Source organism: Triturus cristatus, chromosome 2_1 (genome assembly GCF_964204655.1).
Source record: "Triturus cristatus chromosome 2_1, aTriCri1.1, whole genome shotgun sequence".
Classification (NCBI taxonomy): Eukaryota; Metazoa; Chordata; class Amphibia; order Caudata; family Salamandridae; genus Triturus; species Triturus cristatus.
The window spans coordinates 793,904,666-793,924,071 of NC_140581.1; the positions used below are offsets into that span (position 1 = coordinate 793,904,666).

At 43.2% G+C, this 19,406-nt stretch overlaps 1 protein-coding gene across 12 annotated transcripts in view; it reads left to right on the plus strand.

The window, feature by feature from the left end:
- Positions 1-19,406, plus strand: part of SEMA4D (semaphorin 4D) — a 756,105-nt gene that overhangs the window by 376,212 nt on the left and 360,487 nt on the right. For all 12 annotated transcript variants that reach the window (XM_085632738.1, XM_085632752.1, XM_085632744.1 and 9 more), the window contains 2 exons: positions 6,743-7,127; positions 15,912-16,057. In XM_085632738.1, coding sequence (XP_085488864.1) covers positions 7,034-7,127; positions 15,912-16,057 — 240 coding nt within the window. In that variant the 5' untranslated portion in view covers positions 6,743-7,033. The remainder of the gene's footprint in view (positions 1-6,742; positions 7,128-15,911; positions 16,058-19,406) is intronic.

The following is a 19,406-nucleotide window of genomic DNA, read 5'->3' on the forward strand; positions in this document are numbered from 1 at the left end:
ACAGCAGATTTTAGGCAAGGAGATTATAAAGAATGCACAGGTAAATAAACTATCTCCTCCTCTGAAGAGGCTGTGAAAACTGTCAAAGGAAGCACATGCTGTTACACAACAAGGGCATCCTGCCACTGTGAATGTCACCAGAAAGAACAGCACATGACGAGGATTGAACAATACGAAGTTTTGAGTGGAAAGTGATTCCAATGTTTTGCAACACCGTAAAGACTGTCCACCGAGTCTGTCTCTGTCTGTCTCTGTCTCTGTCTCTACAGTTGGAGAGCCCAAGATAGTGAATTGCTGTAATCAATCCTTCAAAGAATAATGGAAAGTAGAATAGTTTTTTGACAGTCTTAAGCGAAGTAGTGGGATGACTTGCAAAGCTTCAGAGTGTATAATAAATAAAGAAAATTGACTGGTTCTCTGCTGACCTGGTATATGTGTTGGCATTTGTAGACTGCAATCTTGACTACAAAGCAGCAGAATACTGGACATGGGCCATGACGGGTAGCAGTTGGTGGATTCTCAATTTCGGAAGGCCCCTTCCAGAGGGCCAGGGAGAGGGAGAACCTCCCGAAATCCAGAACCTCTATTTCTCTATTGAACTTCTGGCTGTTGGAGTGGCCCTTGCTTAGAGTAAGTTCCTCACTGGGGTGCACAATAGTAGCTGCTTGAGGTCCAGGCCTGATATGCAGTTAAAGACTTTCTAGGGCCTTTGTATGAGTTAAGGCCCTACACTCAAGCAGGAGCAAGAACACCTTTAGCCAGGCGAAGCCTAAATTTAATCCCGGGACATCTTTGATTCAGTGCTTTCCAGCACTCCTAAATAACCAAGATGACAAAGGGTAAACTTTTGCACAGCCCCTTCGTTTCAACCCCCAAATAATGTTGCTGAAGAGGTTACTTGTTAGTTGATGATACTTGTCCCATAGCTGTTGGAGAGTGCCCTTAAATTCCTTTTCAAGAAGTTGTAATTGAATGATACTTGATATTTATAAACCTAAGAATTCCTCTCAGGAAGCCGATTTTGAAATGTATCGTTTTTAAAACTCCTATTATTGCAATCTTGTTTTGCAGAAAGTTGATGCGGCCATCTGGTTAGGTGAGAGAAATGTAAGTGCACCATGATGTATAAGTAAATGCTAAAGTTAGCCAAATCTCAACAGGCTTATGGAACTCTATATTGGAGTTACCATTGTTGCAAGGTTAGCCTTCATTGGGTATATGGGTACAACCATGTTGGGACAGGAATGTCCTCTGCATGACCGATTGGTGTGTGTCCCTACTCGGAGTGCCAAATTACATGTGGAAATAGTATACTGACCTTTTGTTGACTCCAGTGTTGGGCAAATCTAGCGCATTAGCAGAGACCATGGCCTTTCCCTGATGATGCAAGCTGTGACCTGGATGAGCACACCATCATGCTCTTACAGTGGGCATAGGACTACTGTCCATGTTTGGTGTAAGACATGTAAAGCGGTAGTAGCGGCATACAGTTTTGTAAATCTTTTGTGACCAGATTTTTTTCTGTAAGAATGAGTGCGCGCTTCTGACTTTTTCTTGTTTAAAGATACCCTGTTATGGGAAATTTTACGCGGGCATCCTGTGTGCATGTCAAGTGCGTGTTTGTGTGCAGGTGTAGCACATGTATCGACATACAACTCTGTGTTGTACGAGTCTTGTACTAGGGGTTGGGATCCATTTTGGATGCTCCTGGTTTAGAATTCCTCAAGATGAAGGTGGACGAACTCTCCGATGTGTTTGCTGCATGGATGGCAGAATCTTTGCCAAATAAATGTAATGCATAAAAGGTTTTAGAACTAACTTATGCTTTGGATCAGTGGGGAATTGGAAGTAATCTGCACCTGTGCCTAATCAATGTCTACAGTCCCAAGTGTACAGTGGCCCTAATCAGATTTCTCCTATAGCGGGGAAATGGCATACTGAAAAGTGGGCGTGGCACCTTACTGAAGATCATAACTGAGTTAACCCTGTACTTACATTCCCATTGAATTGTGTAGTATTTCGTTTTGTTGTGAGATTGAAGTGCTTTCTTTTTTTTTTTCCCTTACAATAATTAGGAAAGTCTCCCGCTTCTTTTCTCCCTCTGCTTCAAAAATTATTGTGCTGGCCATGGTATTATCGCGTATCGATTATGGCAACATAATCTATAATGGGGCTCCTGCCTATGCGATCCACCGCTTGCAGTTGGTACAGAACCAGGCTGCTCGCCTGATCCATGGCCTACCTAAATACCATCGGGCCACTCCACTGCTCAAAGCACTACACTGGCTTCCGGTGAGAGAGCGCGCCCTTTTCAAACTTGGCTGCCTCACTTTTCAGGCTAGGTCTGGTACTGCCCCCGAGTTCATATGCTCAGCTATTAAGCCCTACCTTCCAGGCAGAGAACTTCGCTCCACTCATATGGCTCTTTTAGCTACCCCCCGTTTTAAGAAACAGAAGTCTGGTGGAGCGAAGTTCGCTGTTCTTGCTCCAGTCTTCTGGAATTCCCTTCCTGCTGCCCTTCGCACATCGCCTTCCTATTTACAGTTTCGGAAGGATCTCAAAACCTTCCTATTTGTGCGAGCTTACACTGCCTAGCCCTTCCAGCTGCTGCCGTCCACTGCATCACACATAGCGCCATGAAACCGCTTGGTAAAAGAGCGCTCAATAAATGTTTTTAAATTAAAAATTCAAATTTTTTAAATTCAAATTCTTTTAACTGAATGACAAGCACTGCCCTATATTATATTCTGTACATGTTGGTTCACTGTTCTGAGCTCTTGCTCCCCATATATACCTCCCTGAGACTCCTATGACTGCTTCCCTTTCCCACCCTGAGAGTAGTGTGGAAAGGGTTATACCTTGCCTAATTTGCAAAGCCATAGAAGGAAGGACCCCATGACACCAGTGGCAAACAACCTCCATGAACACACTTGGGACCTAGTAGACCCTGTCTGCCCTGTACTCATTCCCCCCCCCCCCCCCAATTTTCCCCCTCTCCCCAAAACTTAGCCTGCCAAACAAACTCTATAATCTGCAGCATTTTATGTGTTTTATATTTTGATTACCTTATTGAAATGGTCACTCCTTTAGCTTGCACACACAAATGGCAACTGTCTTATTGCCACCTAGCAACTAGAAAAATCCTAAACAGTAATGCGTATCAATAGCTAATAATATAGAAGATTGGTGAAATTTAGGGTGTGTAAGGAATAAAATAACTTGACATTTTTCAGCCTTTCCCTCCATATTCATCAGGACACTTCTCAATCGTTTTGCTTTGCCGGGCTCTTGTATTGGGTAGAACAATAACTGCTACTTTGACTTCTTTTTTATATATCTTTATTACATTTTATCCGTTGCATTTGCAAGTATCAACCAGTAGTTGAGATATCAGGACAGTGCTTATGTACACATTTTGAATAAGCAGCAAATAAAACAAAGGAGCCACAACCTTGGGCGAGCTGTAAAAGGGATCAGCAAGCGGGCTGGATGCCGGAAAAAGACAAACCGTAGCAGACAACAGATCTAGAACCACTTAATATTCTTTACTACACAGATGGAGTTGGCCTAGCTATTGCCTACTCAGTGCTGATGTGTTTGTTTACTCTGTGGAACAAATTATCTCACCTTTCAAATTTTCGCTTCAGTGACAGGTTAAAGGCAAGCTAAGCATGTCAAACTGAACTTTGCTACTGTAGAATCTACTTTGCCTCAACATTGCATTTGCAAATCTCCAAAAAGAGGCCAGGTCCCCAATTTAGCCTCCCCATCCTGTCGCGCGTATTATTGTTAAAGGCATTTCTGTCATGATTGAGTGTTGGCTCTGTTATTTTTGCACACACCATTGTTCAGTACTCGAATGAAAACGTGTTCTAAATTGTAACCTCTATTTCTGTGGATGTTTAACATGGTGTACTTGTTTCGTTTAATTTCAATGAAATTGCTGCCCCTTATGTAATCATCAGGTGTTAGAATGTGCAAATGGCTTTATAAGGACTCCTAGGATGGGGACAGATTGGGTGCTGAAGGAGGATGTGCGCCGAGTTGCACATCGAACTAAACCCTGTAATTATGAATTATTCTATTGTCTCACGTCCAGGTGAGTTTACTAATGCGTCATCTGAGATGTCTGTGCCCTCCACCCCCCACTTTCAACCACCTCGGTTCAATTTCTGCCTAGATACATTTGGAGTTTAAATGATATGATGGTAATTTGTGCGTAAATGGTTAAAGGGACGACTGGCCATGCAGCTAGCTTGGCCAGAATTTGTGAATGTTGTAGATGCAAAGGGGGTGTTGGCTCAGAGCAAGTGATGGCAGGTGCCTTAACACACTCTGGAGCTTTCTTCCGAACGCCCTAAAAAATCTTAGTGCTGCACTCCATTTAATTAATAAACTAACAAAGCACATTTTTGATTGATAAAGCCGAAAGCAAGCACTTTAAAGGATGTGGTGGGCTGACTTTTGTGGATTTGGTTGACGGATAGCTGCAGGACCTCTCACGCTGGAGAGGCACTGAAAAGTAAAGGGCCTATGGAGATTTGAGAGGTATCCATATAAGTGAAAAGTTTGTTCATTACATTGTTAGATCTCAGTGTGATTCCATATGGTGTTGCTACAGAGATTTGATGATGGGAAAAGTTGGTTTTGTAAGACCTTTTCTTAAATGAACCTTTTGGAAGGCGGATGTGCCAAGACCTGTTTAAGGGAACAAGTAACAAACAATGTAGGAAAGCTCATATTTACGGGTGCCCTACCAAACTGCCCCTGGAGAATCCCCAATATGCTGGAGAGGCTGTGGGCTCCTTGAAGATGTTTGTCACATATGGTGCGATGCCTGCATAGAATACCCTGCTGGGGACAAGTCCTCGCAGCTTTCAAAGATATTTAGGCATCCCATGCCTTTTAACGTAGGCTCAGTTTTGGCAAACGCTCCCTAACTCGCCAATCAAAAGCTGATGACACCGGAACTGGCATTCAGTTGGACATGCAAAAACCTGCCCTCCGTATCCCAATGGCACCTGCTGCAGTGGAACATCATGGCCATTGAGGGACTGAACGAAGTAGTGTCGGGCAGAGGTCAAAGTGGGTGGGATCTGAGGGGCACAACATGCTCATACTTTAATTTGACAAAAACAGTTCCACAACTTTGTTAAAAGGCAACCGTCTCGGGACCATTAACTCCAATATTTGAGTTGTCTCAGCTGAAGTGTATAAGGGGAGAGTCTCCTGTGCTGTGAAGCTGAGGGAGAGACAAACAGCTGAACAAGAAACCAGCCTTCTTGCCTAAGGTGTCTGCTGCTTGAAAGAAATGTAAATGAGCACATTTGTTTAATCTGCAAGTGTACGGGCTGCTTGGGAGCAAGATTTAGCTTTAATTGATGGAGTCACTTAGAGAATTCTTTTGGAGCGGTATTGTAAGATGAGCTCTGTGTAGTGCGTACTTTTAAGGAACAGTTGGGCAAAAAATGTTTGCACTAGGTCTTGTCTACATACTCGGATCTATATTTTGAAGCACTTTTTTATTATCTTAGTTAAATCCTTTTGTGCACTTTGTCGCAGCCCATCTTATACTGTGTGTAATGCCATACATATTCATAGTGCCTTCTGGCACAGACTAGTATGAGCTCCTAACACTAAACTCACAGGTCACTAGACCCCACTCCACGAACCAGAATTCAATAATGTGGCTCTCTGGTTACACACGCAGTTATCTAAAGTGATCGAATAAACCACTAAAGGTTTTACAACATTACGTGCATCTCTCGCTGATTAGTTTAAATTGCTTTTATTTTTCAGTTAAGGTGTTCTTTTATATGCAATTACTTGAAAGTGAAAGACCGTCAAAATAGATACAGAAACTTTTGTTCTGGTGAGCCACGCCCTTGACCCTGCCCCAACGCCCACGGACCCCAGCCCCATTGTACTCGGGAGCACAATTCCCATACTGTTTTTTTTAATGCACTCCGACTACTGGTGTCGGACCGATTTAGAGCTCGACCAATATGGGGGCGATTATTGGCCTACTTGTTGATGGAACATGGCTTGCCACCTGGTTTGAGAGTGCTGGACTTGTTCTTTTATTAATAGCTGTGGAGAGATGTTCAGTTCGTAAGGGGCATGTAGTACACTACCCTCATGTTGGCCGCTCTGTTAAGTGGGCGCCTCTATGTTCAGAGCATGTTAAAGATGGAACTCGAATGCGTTTCCATTTTTTGGGAGGGGGGTGTTTTCTATAGCCTATATTTAGGGGTGCATCGCCAGGTGATCCCAATATCACAGGAGCAACTAACTGTTCAGTCCTAATTGCTTGATAATGTGAAGTTTTGCTGATCAAGTGATGTAGCTTTAAAAACTGAAATGACAATGACATGAGGACACACATTTTCTGTTCAATAATCAGCAGCCTAGGCAGACCAATTCACTGCAGCCTGCGCAGTTCTGCTTTCAGGGTTTTACTGTTGCTGTGTTCACCACCCCCATTTGCTATTTACAGCGTTATGCTGCAGTTCCCAACTGAGCCCGTTATCTCTTCCCTTTTTAACGCGACTTCTCCTTTCAGTGTGACCCCATCCGCAACCCCCAGGCCCCCACGAATGCGCCAGAGGGTGCTCCTGTCCTCCTGCGCCATTCATAGCATTGTGGCACCTATTCACCCCTCAGTGTTTGTGATGTAACACACGTTAGCGCTATTCTATCTATACTCACGAAAAAAATAATTAAAAAACCCACTTCCTTTCAGCTTCCTCTTCTGGCGTGAAGACACGGACGGATGTTGAAGACGGACTAGCTGACCTGTTCCGAGAGGCGACAGTCGCACGTTCTGTGGTTGATGTGAATGAGAGGGCCGCCAGCGGAAATGGCCACGCCGCCTGGACTATAACCAGAAGCCCATCACTGGCTGCATCCTCTTCTCAGACGGCTTCGTAGTGCTGCTCCGCACCGGCTATGCCTGCTCAGTAAATCGCTCTTTTCCCCCCCTGCCAAATGAGGAGACGTTGCCGGGGTGTCTCGAGTGCGTCCAGCTTTTAATATGGCTCTGACTGTCCTCTGTGCAGCTTGGGGCTTCTTACTTGGGACTACGGTAGCCGTGGGGCCAGTGCCCAGGACTACGTGGGGTCAGCAAGGTAAGAGGGGCCGCCAGGGTTGTTTCCTTTTGTATGCACTTTCAAAATGCTGTGGATTAGCTGAGAGATTTCTTTAACATTAGATTTTTTTGAGTTTCTTCACTGCAGGGTTTCTGGGATGTTGCTGAAACAGAGCAAAGTTTACATTTTAATTTTTGCATGTTCCTGCTATTTCTCTTGTGCAATCTATATGGCACCTTCCCAGTCGGGTTCACGTTAACTACATTTATACTGGACTACTTAATATGGTCAACTAGGTCACAAGACTGCTGAAATGTCATGACTATTTTGTAACTTCTTTGGGAAAGTACTGTGACCATGATTTTGGAGTGTTTGAGTTTTTTTTTTAACATAGTACATTAACAAAAAGTATATATTTTTTTAGTTTTTCTCGATTGTGTATGAAGGTATCCTACCCCTTACATTTGTCTTGGGCGTTAATACACTTTGTAACTATTTTTGGTAGCGTGCACAGTTATAGTAATTTCTATTAATGTAGAACTTGCTGCCTCACTTATTCCACTGCTTAGCACTGCAGATAACAGATGTTACTATTACCCAGTTTGTAGTACTCTCGTTAACCACCTTGGGAAGTATGAAAGGCTGAGTATGCCTTGCCGGGACTCCGTTTTACACGTTTTTACTATATCCGATCCCTCAAAGCGGAGCTAATTGTGCAATGCATCCATAATTTACAAAAAGTCCAAAACGCTACTTGTCTCAATTGTAACATGAAGTTAAAAGGGAGCCCCATTGTTCCACCTCTCGGTTCCATCGCCAGCTCTTTTGCACAACTTGGGAACCCTGCATCTTGTTTTCATGTAGTAACCAGCTTTGAAAGACCGTCACTCTGTGTTGTGTTTTTTATAAAGGCTACCTAGACTCCTTCTCAATGAACTCACATTAAACTCGTATTTCTGTAGCTTTGACTAAAAATAGTCTATGCACTAGTGCCTGGTAAAGGTGTGTAGGGACACCCATGTATCGGCCTCGCAGATGTCCAGCGCGGAAAACTTGTTGCATGACGAGCATTGTGCAGTCTCTTAACATGGGGTTGAATTCATCTGAACCCTTACATTTCGAGTAGATAACTTGAGTATCATCTATAAGTTCAAGGACATAGCATCAAGAGTGCAGTAGTTACTGTGGCACCGGGGCCCAAAGTTCTCCTGGGTCGACTACATCCAAATTTGATCTGCTTTACTAGCCAACTAGCAAATGAGGGGTGCATTTTCTTTGCTTGCTCCAGGGCCTGTGACACCTTCTATGCCAATGCATGAACGCCTGCATCCATTGTGCAAAAGATTGCCAAACATTTCTCATTTGAGGACTTTGCCGAAGGCTGTTTAGTAGTGTACCAGACTGTGGTGTTTTTTCCTCCGTAAAGGTTTCATCCCTGGGGGTTACTTCAATATATAAGTAGTGGAAATTCATGAAGATACTATAATCAGATTTAAAATGGCATAGTAATAAAAACATTGAACGCAACTGTCTTTTGTTATGCAAATCTGCAAAATTGTGGTGAGTTGGGTGAGAATGTTCAGAAAGATGTCAGACAGCGTGCTCTTTGCTGCAAATTCAGATGTGAAACATTGAATCTGATAGAGATTTCCAGCTGCAGATTCTCTACCTTAGAATTCTCCCCAGGCGTCAGACTGGACCTGGAAATTTTTTGTGAGCAGTAGCCCTGCCCCATGGTAGGTGGCCTTGTGGTCATATATGCCGGAAGTAACATCCACGGTGCCTATATAGGGGCCACCAAAGCGCACTAACAGCAGTTCTTTTCGCGTCACAGCAGATCCGGGAAGAGCACCCTTTAGTCTCTTTTTGACAAAGCTTTTTTTCTACGTTTTATCAGTCTTCTTTGAGGTCTTACCTCCTGGTGTGGCAGGGTATAGTATCTTCAGAAGGACAACAGACCAATATTGTGAATTAAGTATTATCCTTTATTACCAGCCCCGCTACTTACCACAAAAGCACTATACTACACAATCCCTCCCCTTAAAAGAAAACAACCCCCTCCCCCCCCCCCAAAAAAAAAATACTGACAATCGAACATTTCCAGGGATTTAGGTTTCTTAACAATTCTACCACTGAAAGTTTTAATAACATTGTCGTTACTGGCAGGTACAACAGTTTCGGGGATACATTCTGGAACCTTGTCCAATAAAGCAGGTTTAAGAGTAGGAGAAGGAACTTGCACCGTAGACTCGGGATGGATAAGACCAGGATCACTCACTTCAAGAACGACATTTACAGTCTATAACCAACAAAAGTTTTTGCCTTCATTCTCAATATTCTCCATTTTGCCACCAAGGTCAGATGAGACTGGTGCAAGGCGACTGAAATGCCAAACTTCATCATTCTGCAGTAAGGCAGTGTTTAAAACTTTCACAACACGTTTGTGTTCACTGAACTTGCTTTCTCCTTTGGAGACATGCTTAGAGCGTTTCACACGAACCTATTGACCTTAATAGAAACAAGCTAGCTTAGCACCATGTTTCTGATTATAGTCCATTTTGTTAATCATCTGGAATACTCTGGGTATATCGCACTGAACCATACCATTTTTGTTCAACCAGCTAGGATTAATCTTGGAATGAAGAATCCTACCCCTCATGAGGGAGAAAGGACTCTAGCCGACAGAGGAGTGAATGGTGCTTCTATAAGCCCAAAGTAATTTTTTTAACTCCTCATCCCACGACAGGTTTCCTTTATTTGCTAGCTGGAGAATACCTTTGATACTGCGGTTGTCCCTTTCAACAATGCCATTGCCACTGGGATGATAAAGTGCAGTGAACCTTGGTTGGATGCCAGAGGGAGCCAAGTAGTTTTTAATTTCCGTTGATTTGAATTGCACTCCATTGTCAGATAGGATCATTTTGGGACACCCTTCCCTCAAGAAGATGTTGTCCAGAAATGTGATAGCCGTTTTAGTGTTAACTGTACTTATTACACTTCCAACCACCTGGAAAAAGTGTCTACAAGAACTAAAATGTACTTCTGTGAACCATCTTGCCATACAACAGGACCAAATGTCCTCCAATATGGCTGGCTTCCAGCACTGCAGTACGTGTCCCCAACAGATGTTGGTGATGGACCCACATCTTTTTTGCCTGTGGTGCCTCATGCGGGACCTTTACCCAAAGGCCTGCCCGACTACTGCGCCATGTATCCGAAAGCCTCTCAAGCTCCTGGTTCAATCTGGCCCTGACATTCCTGATGTGCGCTCATTTTGATCCCTTACATTACAGACTTTTCATGCTTCTTACCATCAAGAAGGCCTTCCTGGTAGCCAGAACATCTGCCCAGAAGGTCGGTGAGCTTCAGGCCTCATCATCCAAGCCTCCTTATCTTAACAGCTAGTTAAACAAACTGGTGCTTCGCACGCGCGCATCCTTACTTCTGAAGTCCAAACATCAGTCTGCCTACTTTTTAAGCTCTTCCTTATCCCTCAAAGGAAGAGGAGCGACTTTACTGTCTGGACCCAACACGAATGTTGTTGTTTTACCTTGACCAAACATGAGCTCGCGTGGACGAACAACTCTTCATGGGGTATGTCTAAGTGAAGAAAGGACAGGCTGTTCAGAAGAGGACCATCTCATGATGGATAATTTTCTGCATCAAAATCGGCTATGCATTGGCTAAGAAGTAACTCCTAGAGGATTTGTGTGCTCATTCCACCAGAGCTTAAGCTTCAAACACTGCATTAGTACTCTGTTCCAGTCCTGGACATCTGCCAGGTGGCGTGGGCTTCCCTGCACACGTTTATCAAGCACTAAGGCCTGGACAGTCAAGTCTGTAGGGATGGGCATTTTGCCCATTCCGACCTGCAGGACTTCCTCATATGAAATTGGTCCACAGATTCACCTCTGGTTAGGTATTGCCTGGGTATCTATTATAAGGTAAGTAATCTGCAACTAGAAGTCTCTATCAGATGAACAAGTTACTTACCTTCGCCTTATCCTGTAGAGACACTAACTAGCCACAGATTCCTTACCACCCAGCTCATCCTCCCCGCTCTGCAAGCGGATTTCTATGGAGAGGGCTTTCCACTTCCAGGGCTCTAGAATTCCACATCAATGGTCAGTGTACTTTGTGACTGCGCTTTTGGCGCGGAACGTCACAAAAAGTAACTGACGTCACTTCTGGCATGAAGGACGCCAGGCGGAGCTGAATATCTGCACCTACTGGCATGCCGGGGTACTACGCACAAAAAATATCCAGATCCAGTCTGATGCCTGGGGATAATTCAAAGGTAAGGAATCTGCGGCTAGACACAGTCCCTACCAGATAAGGCATTACCAAAGGTAAGTAACTTGTTTTTTAAGAGCAAGCCAATTTAAAGAATCTTAGGTGGCTAATTCTTTGTTCCTTAATAGAGTAATGATGCCCTGGTGTGTGCTTCCCCATATTCTGTCCAAATGGCACTTAGCCAGATACTGGTGTTCCTTCTCATCATACTGTGACTTGAGTACTGAGCTACGTACTTATCACAAAAAATTTGACTTCTCCCTAATTTGTTTTGTTTTGCCTCGGTGGGGCGAGAATTGTAATTGTACACAGAGATGTGGGCCCTGTACTCTGTGTGCCATGCGCTGTAGAAAAGTCGTGATTAGGGCGAAACCAGTCTTGGGTTGCATGTGTTCTGGTTCAGGGAGGGCCTGCAGTTCAGGCTGGCCTGTTAGTATTGGAGCAGGATCAAGACTGATTTGCATTTGGCGGTCTCCAACCTGAGGAGGCATGGTGAGCAAAAGAACGATGGTTTGGAATGCTACCCGAGTGTCTGCCAGTGGTTAGTCCTATTCCAAGCATTCCTCCCAAAACCTTGTGTATAAGAATTTTACACCTAGAACCCTTGGAACTTATTTAGGGTGCAAATTGCTCAACCCTACCAACCTGTTCATGTCGCCATTCATTTTTTAGCAGTTTAAATTCTGTGAAAGAAACACCACCTATCTGAAACGTAGGCTCGGGGGCTGCATTTTCTTTGGTTAGTCCTCTGTTTTCAGGGTCTATCACTGGGACCGAGAATGCATTTATCCTTTAGCCTAATATACCTGTTTTCAAAGGCCGATTATTTACCTGTAATCTCCGTTATTCCAAGATTGGTAGTCTTCACACAGCTCTTTCTTTGAGGCTCCACCACAACCATCTTGTAACCTGACAGCGACCAGGTAGTAATGCTGAACAAAGTTTTGGGGAAGACTGATCTGCCCTTCAGAGGCCAAACTATATGTTGTCCGTGATGACAAACCATTTTTGTGCACCATGCTACTTATGTGGGAGGAAGGGGATGAGGCGAAGCTAACACCCAGCCTGGCTCTGTGCAGTTGAGATGACTGGCTTCTTAAGTGTGAAGATTGGTGGAAGAAATTGCCTTCTGTCGAAGCTCCAGAACCACGCACCACTGCAAGGCTAGATATGATGACCTAAGACGTGCTTACCTTCTTTGTAATCTGCACTTTTGGGGCACCAGTGTCCCACAATGTGGATGACTAGCAACCAGTCCCTGACTCGTGAGCCATTACCACAATCTGGCATTTTTCTTCTAAAGTTATTTTGATAAGTTGCCTTGCACCTGTGAAAAGGTTCCTAGAAACATATGCAAGGCCATTCTTGTACCATTTCACACTGTGTAAAGTTTTTGGTTGTTTTTTTACATTAAAGCTTCATTTTCGACGTTTTAGATGCATCTAACCAGCCCAACTCAAGGGGCACCACGTTGCATTTTAGTAAAAGACCAACAAACATGCATTTGCATCAACAATTGAAAAACTGGATTTTCAAACCCAATGAAAGAAAAATTAAGTCGAGTCTTGATGATGCAAGAGAAAGCTGCATCAAAGGCACGTTAGAAGTGCTAGTCAAGGGCTATTTCAATCTAGTATTTTCAGTCATGGCTTTGATCCAAGATATTACTACTTTGATAAGAACAGCAACATTTTGCATTAACATAATTGCTCTAAACTACATAGGATAGCTCTAATTTAATGACCTTTTTATTGTTAAACCTATCCCTCTTCAGATCTCCGTCATACTCCACAAACCTGATGCATCTTTGAAGTTCTGAATTGTCCGCTGTTTCATAAGAGACCGATTGTTTCATAAGGTTTAATAAAGTATTGTTTGAAGTCACTAGGGTAGTTATTTCATGCAAAGTTTCAGAGCCTGAGGCTTAAATCCTGCCAGCTCATTAAGAACTCAGTTTGGTAGAAGACCTAAAGCTTGTTGAAGGAATTTTGCAGCGTAAACTTACAATAACCATCAACAGTCTTGTTCATTTTCAGACATGGGCTTGCGGCTGCCTTTTTGCAATTATGTTCGATGGGCTCCTCCTAACAATTTTACAATAACATTTTTTAACAGAATGACAAAAGAACACTCTGGTCCAAGATCTCCATCTGAGACCATCTTCAGCTCATGCTTTCATACAGGGTTACTCTCTGCCGTACAACGTTATATATTTTCTCCCTGTTTCAGTTCATATAAATAGACTGGGTCATCAATATTTTGTTATTGCAGATTCTGGTTGGGTTTCGTAGTCCCCCCAACTATGCTGTCCAACCCATCACCTCAAAGCTGACCAACACCGTCCTCAAATTAGGAGACCTACTGAAACCCACTCCTGAAGAATCCCAATGTTATCCCAAGCCCATAAGCATTTTTTGACTAATCTTGGTCCTCTCCTGAACTGCAAATATACCAGCGATAATGGTGACCGGCCTATGCATTTCAGGAACATATTCTCCATGATTTTCAGTTTGGTTTGGTCCTTCTCAGGGGATAGAGACCACCATGAATAACATTTGGAGTGAAGCTCCTGCCTCCTTCACTGGTCTTGAGCCAACCTAATGTGCCCTTCCTCCTTGACCTCTTGATGGCCTGATACAACATTTAACTATGTACTACTACTTATTCTATTTGTTTGAATTGGAGGCACTGCCCTTTAATGATTTACTTCTTGCCAGAATAGGAATCACCAGGTGAATCATTCCTATCTAAACCCACCACCATCACCAGTGGGTCTCATAAGAGTGTGTACTGTCACCATTCTTCAGAGTCTAACTGGCTTTCCTCCCTTATTCATCCACTCCAACTACAGACTTGACTTTCTGATGTGTGTTTAGCTTACATAAATCTACCTCAATGTATCCAAAGCACCAGAGGTTGCAGGCAAGTCATGGCGGCCTTGTGCAGATCTAAAAGTATATGTATCCGAACAACATAGAGGACTGAGGTCCTGATACCTGCAATATACATTCCTCTCTTCCATTTGACTGATTGTAAGGCTTTTTTCTCCCAAATGCCAACTTAAAAGGTTACAATCCTGAAGATCAATTGGTCTGTCAACATGTTGATAGTATCTCAAATGTCTCCTACCTCTTCTTTCCTGATCCTATCTTATTTGTAAGACTCGCATGGGATACTTCCTATATTTAAAATTAAAAGGATGAGCTGGTAATTGAGCATCAATCAGCTTAAACCCACCAAGTGGGCCTTTCTCTTGGCCTTAATAGCACGCACCACTTTTAGTTGACTGGAATGACACTGGCCTGATTTCTAGTTAGAGTGCAATTCAAAACACTGGCAGATTCACAAGGCCCTGCTAGTATGGCCTGCCTACTAGCTCAACAAAATATTGCTATCCTACCAACTTACCAGAGGCCTGTTACCCGCCCAAAACAGAATATCTCCTTCCTGATGAGATACAAGAATTTTGGGGTAAAAGCACTGTATGTACAATGCTGCTTCCTATGGTACTCTCTCCCACTGCTGCTCTCTCTGGAACCAGACTAATTTTCCTTTACCTGCCGGCGTATGGTTTAAGTATCCATGTTCTCGTGTATGCTTTATAAAGTGCAAGTAACTAACGGTCAGTGTCAGTGGTCAACTACACCCACTTCTCTGTAACCCTACTGTGCTAAAGGCTGCCATCTGGTGACGTAAGTGCCAGTTAAAAACAAAATAATTAACGGTAAGTAGGTTGGTGTGCTTAGGGGATGCAAGCACACAGGAAGTGTACGTTGTCTATTATAGTTTTCTTCTCCAGTCAAGCTTTTTAGGTCACAGGTTTGCCTGTGTCCTGGGGTGCTCTGCAAATGTATTGGTTTATTAGCTCTCGTAGAGTTGTCCTAACAATTGAACATGAATCGTCCGTCAAACTTGAAGCAAACATCTGCAAAAAGTATTGTAAATTAAATTGAAAAGTGTGAATACCTTATTTGTGCAGTACGACTCTTAAAGAAATAAAAACTACAAAAGTTTTGTATGATAGACTGTTGGCTACAGTTTGGTGCTGAGAGATTGCCTTCTGTTGCTGCTGGCACTACGAAAATGGAAAAGGGAAGAAAAAGCAGTAGGGCCATCCCAAGGCCAAGTGGGCGGGTTGGTGGTTGGTCAGTGCAGCACCTGTGGGACATTGTGCAAAGTAAAGTGGTGAAGAGCATGAAAAATGCTGGAAATTAGACCGGAAAAATCTTTAAATCTACTCTATTGAAGGAATTGATTTGAAAAAAGGCTACTTAGTAGTAACTTGAAAATAGACTAAATGTTACAGAGATTCCCTTCTATGTACTATTAGTATTGTGAAAGTTTTATTGCAACCCCTCTGGTCAGCCCACTGTGACCTTTTGTTAATCTGGTAAGCTATTCACTGTTTCTAGGGAAAATGCATGTCATGGACCTCAGTCCTCGTTTACCAAACTTTGAATTGTTTACTGCTTTTATCTGGATACACCTCTATTCTTTCTTACATTTGCTGCACCTGTTTTTGGTTCACAGAAATCCATTTAAAACAGTTTCAGGAGTTGGGCGTCTTCAACTACTCAACGTTATTGCTCAGCGAAGACACTGATGTTTTATACATAGGAGCGCGAGAAGCCATCTTCGCCGTAAATTCTTTGGATGTATCTGACAAACAGAGTGAGGTGTGCATTATCTTAATAAATATCTGAATTTCTGTTTGCAAGAGAGTGCTCTGGTTATATGGTTGCGCTTTTTATCCTAATCTTGCATATCCTTTGCATGCCATTCTTTCTGCCTTCTCCTCCACTTACCAGCGTGATCGTAACAAGAAATAAGCAAGCACGTTATTTTATTAATGTTATAAACTATCTCCTCCTGTCAATGTTCAAACAACATGGTGCTGCAAGAGCACATAACTAGTTTAAGCGAAGCTATAAATTGACGAAAAAATAATTGACTAACTTTTAATGGGAAGGTTTTCATATATCTTGCTCTCATGGCTGAAAGTCTTAATTACATTTGTTGGAATTACACCGGGGTCTCCAACTGTCTCCTTAATGAAAATTATACTGAGCCACTAACACTGTTTATTAATGTTACAACAGTAAACACTTGATACAAGCTTACAGGGCTGACCACCTCATGCATGATTACTAGCAGGAATCACCCTAACACAGCAGTAATGCTTGGAAAATATTTATCAGTATGAAGTGCCTCCAATAGCGATTTAAATAATAGCCACTGCAGCACAGACCCCTGATTCAAAGGAAGTATCAAGAGCAGTACCCCCCCCACCCCCCAAAAAAAACCTCAAATTGCTTTAACTACGTTTTGGGACTGCAATAATTTTATTTTCAAACCTCAGCATATGAGTTTCTGGAAGAACATTTTCCAGTCAAATACACTATTTCCATTTTGATAAAACCAATGTATTTTTGTAGGAAAAACACATTTTGCCTCGGAGTACCCATTTGTTTTGTTCTATATAAATGTGTGGTTGCCAAACATTAGGGTGTCCTTTCCATCAAGGGCTCATACAAACAGCTGCATCACATAAACCGATTCGGCCTCACATTCCCATGTATATTACCATCACATGCCAGGTATTCCTATCACAATGCCTAAAATATGTCAAGAATGTCAACCATCATTTCAGGGCCAGATGTTCCTGGCCACAGTACTGCTTATGATGCCCACAGTGTGTCAGTAAAGGACATAATTATGCCACCGTTTATCACCTTTATTCCAGGGGTGCCCACTATTGTGTGAGATGAATACAATTAGGTAAAATATGTTTACAACTTGCAAAGGATGACCTTCATTATGCCACAGTTGGACTGAGGATGCCTAGTATATATACGGAACTTAGATTATTATGCAGGGCCACCATTATGTCATTAATTAACATAAATGTAAACAATATTGGGCCCTTTATAATAGGCAGTACTAGATACTTCTGTCATTCTTTGATACCAGGGATGATTTACAGGCTGGGACCGAACTCTATACACTCCACACACACACACACACACCACCGCACATCCACCTCCCCCACACACCCCTAAACAAATACCCTCACACAAACCAATGGACAACAACCTTCCCCTTGGAAAAAATTAAGGTTGTTACCGTCCATTATTTTTTTCTGGAGCCTTCTCTGCTTGCCTGCTCACACACCTTCACTCTAGCGACTGCAGTCGCACATTAGCGTCTTTCCTTGCTTTCCTGTCAGTGTTTTCCTGGCTAAAAACTTCACCTTTTGATTTGAATAGTTTGAAACATTGTTTCCTAAAAAAAAACCTCAAACTTGTGCAGTTTTGAAGAGATGCCTATAGTAGACTGTCCTCTAGTTTCAGAAGCTAGCTTTCAAGCCCTCCTACGTTCCTCCCTTCTATATATTACTGTTCCCTCGTTTTGAAAGGACTTCCTTGTTTCCTTTTCTGAACGATTGCTGTAATCGGGTGCTAGTGGTTCTTGTTCTGTTGAACAGGAATTGATTCCCACGTACAAAGGTGCCTTTGAAGTATCTCCCACATCTAGCCAGAGGCTAAGGCAAGAGCATCGGGGGCTTGCCTTGTGAATGCATTGCCTGTTCTCCCAAAGTTACCTAGGTGTCTAAACTGAGGAATGAGGACAGACCTATCCACATCCTTGTTCAACACTCGTAAAGACCATAGGCTCAACTCTGCTCATATTGTTCCCTCATTTTTTTAGGTCTTGCGCCTAGCGTTGCAGTGCGTAGCTCTGCTCGCGCAGCGCGAGACCTCACTTAGGGGCTTCAGAAAGCTGACCACACGCTCGTGTGTGTGCTTGTTTTTGATGGCTGCAATTGGCTTTTGCGTGCTTTTAAAAAAAAAATTATATATACAGCACGCAATTGGGCAAAGGAGGGCGCCTGTCCCTCCTTTGCTCCGCCCACTTCTCACTGGTGTCTGTTGCGCGTAGCAGCAGCATCATCTGCTTTTAATTATGCGCGTTCGCTTTGCTGCCGCGCTCGCTTGCCCCCGCTCCTCTGTGGTGCGCGGTCACTACTAGTTTCGATTTGCACCTCACAAGCCTCCTGCACAGCGGTGAACATGTCGCTGTGATTTAAAGTTCCAACCAACGCCGTTAGCCTAGACTTTCATTCCCTCCATCAGACGCTCTGATTTCCACAAGGCCTTGCGCAATAATATGTTCAAGCGCGTGTTTTGTTGCAAAGACATTGCCTCGCTGTGTAAACAGAGCCACCTTCAAGTGTGTGTATTATGTGTCAGCAGAGTAGCGTACTGGAGACACCGAGCAGTTAATGGCACGGAACCTCAGGTGTCGATTTTGTGAAGTTCATTGGAGTTTCCAGCAAGAACAGAAACTAGCCTGCGTTTCCCCGGTCTCACCTTTCGCAGGCGTAGAGATGCCCTCCCGGAATCTGCTAAATAATTCTTATTGCACCACCACCCCACCACTTTCATTATGTTTGGCTGCACGTGCTGTTCACTTTCCTAAAGCTTGTTGACTTTGTCATCGCTTTTGTTTTGGTTAGACCTGGCACCCCGTCACCCTGAGGTTAAAGAACTCCATTGGTTGGCATTGGAGTCTCGAGCTTGTTGCTTTCTATTGAGAGTTTTTTGTGTTGATCGTTATTTTTGTGTAGCTGTCTGTTGGCAATAGGCCTCGCATTACTAAAAATTGGAGCTATTGGTGTTGCATTATTTGCAATGCCAAAAGCTCAAACTTTTACTAATGCGAGACCTATTGCATTGCAAATCCTTGTCTTAGGTTTGTAGAATATTCTTCCTTTTTTTAGCTAATATAGTTTTTCTTTTCCCGTGTATACCCACGGAACTTGGCTTTCGAGGGAATCTGACACCTGCCCCGTTATGTGTTCATTCTTTAGTTGTGCACAGTTGAAATGTAATTCTCCTTGAACCATCGTACTCCTTACTCTAAGTCCAACCTCGCAGACCATTCAATACCACCAAAGTACTGTCCATACTAAACACCGACACATACATACTATGGACCAGCATTAGTCGTGTTTTGCCTAGAACT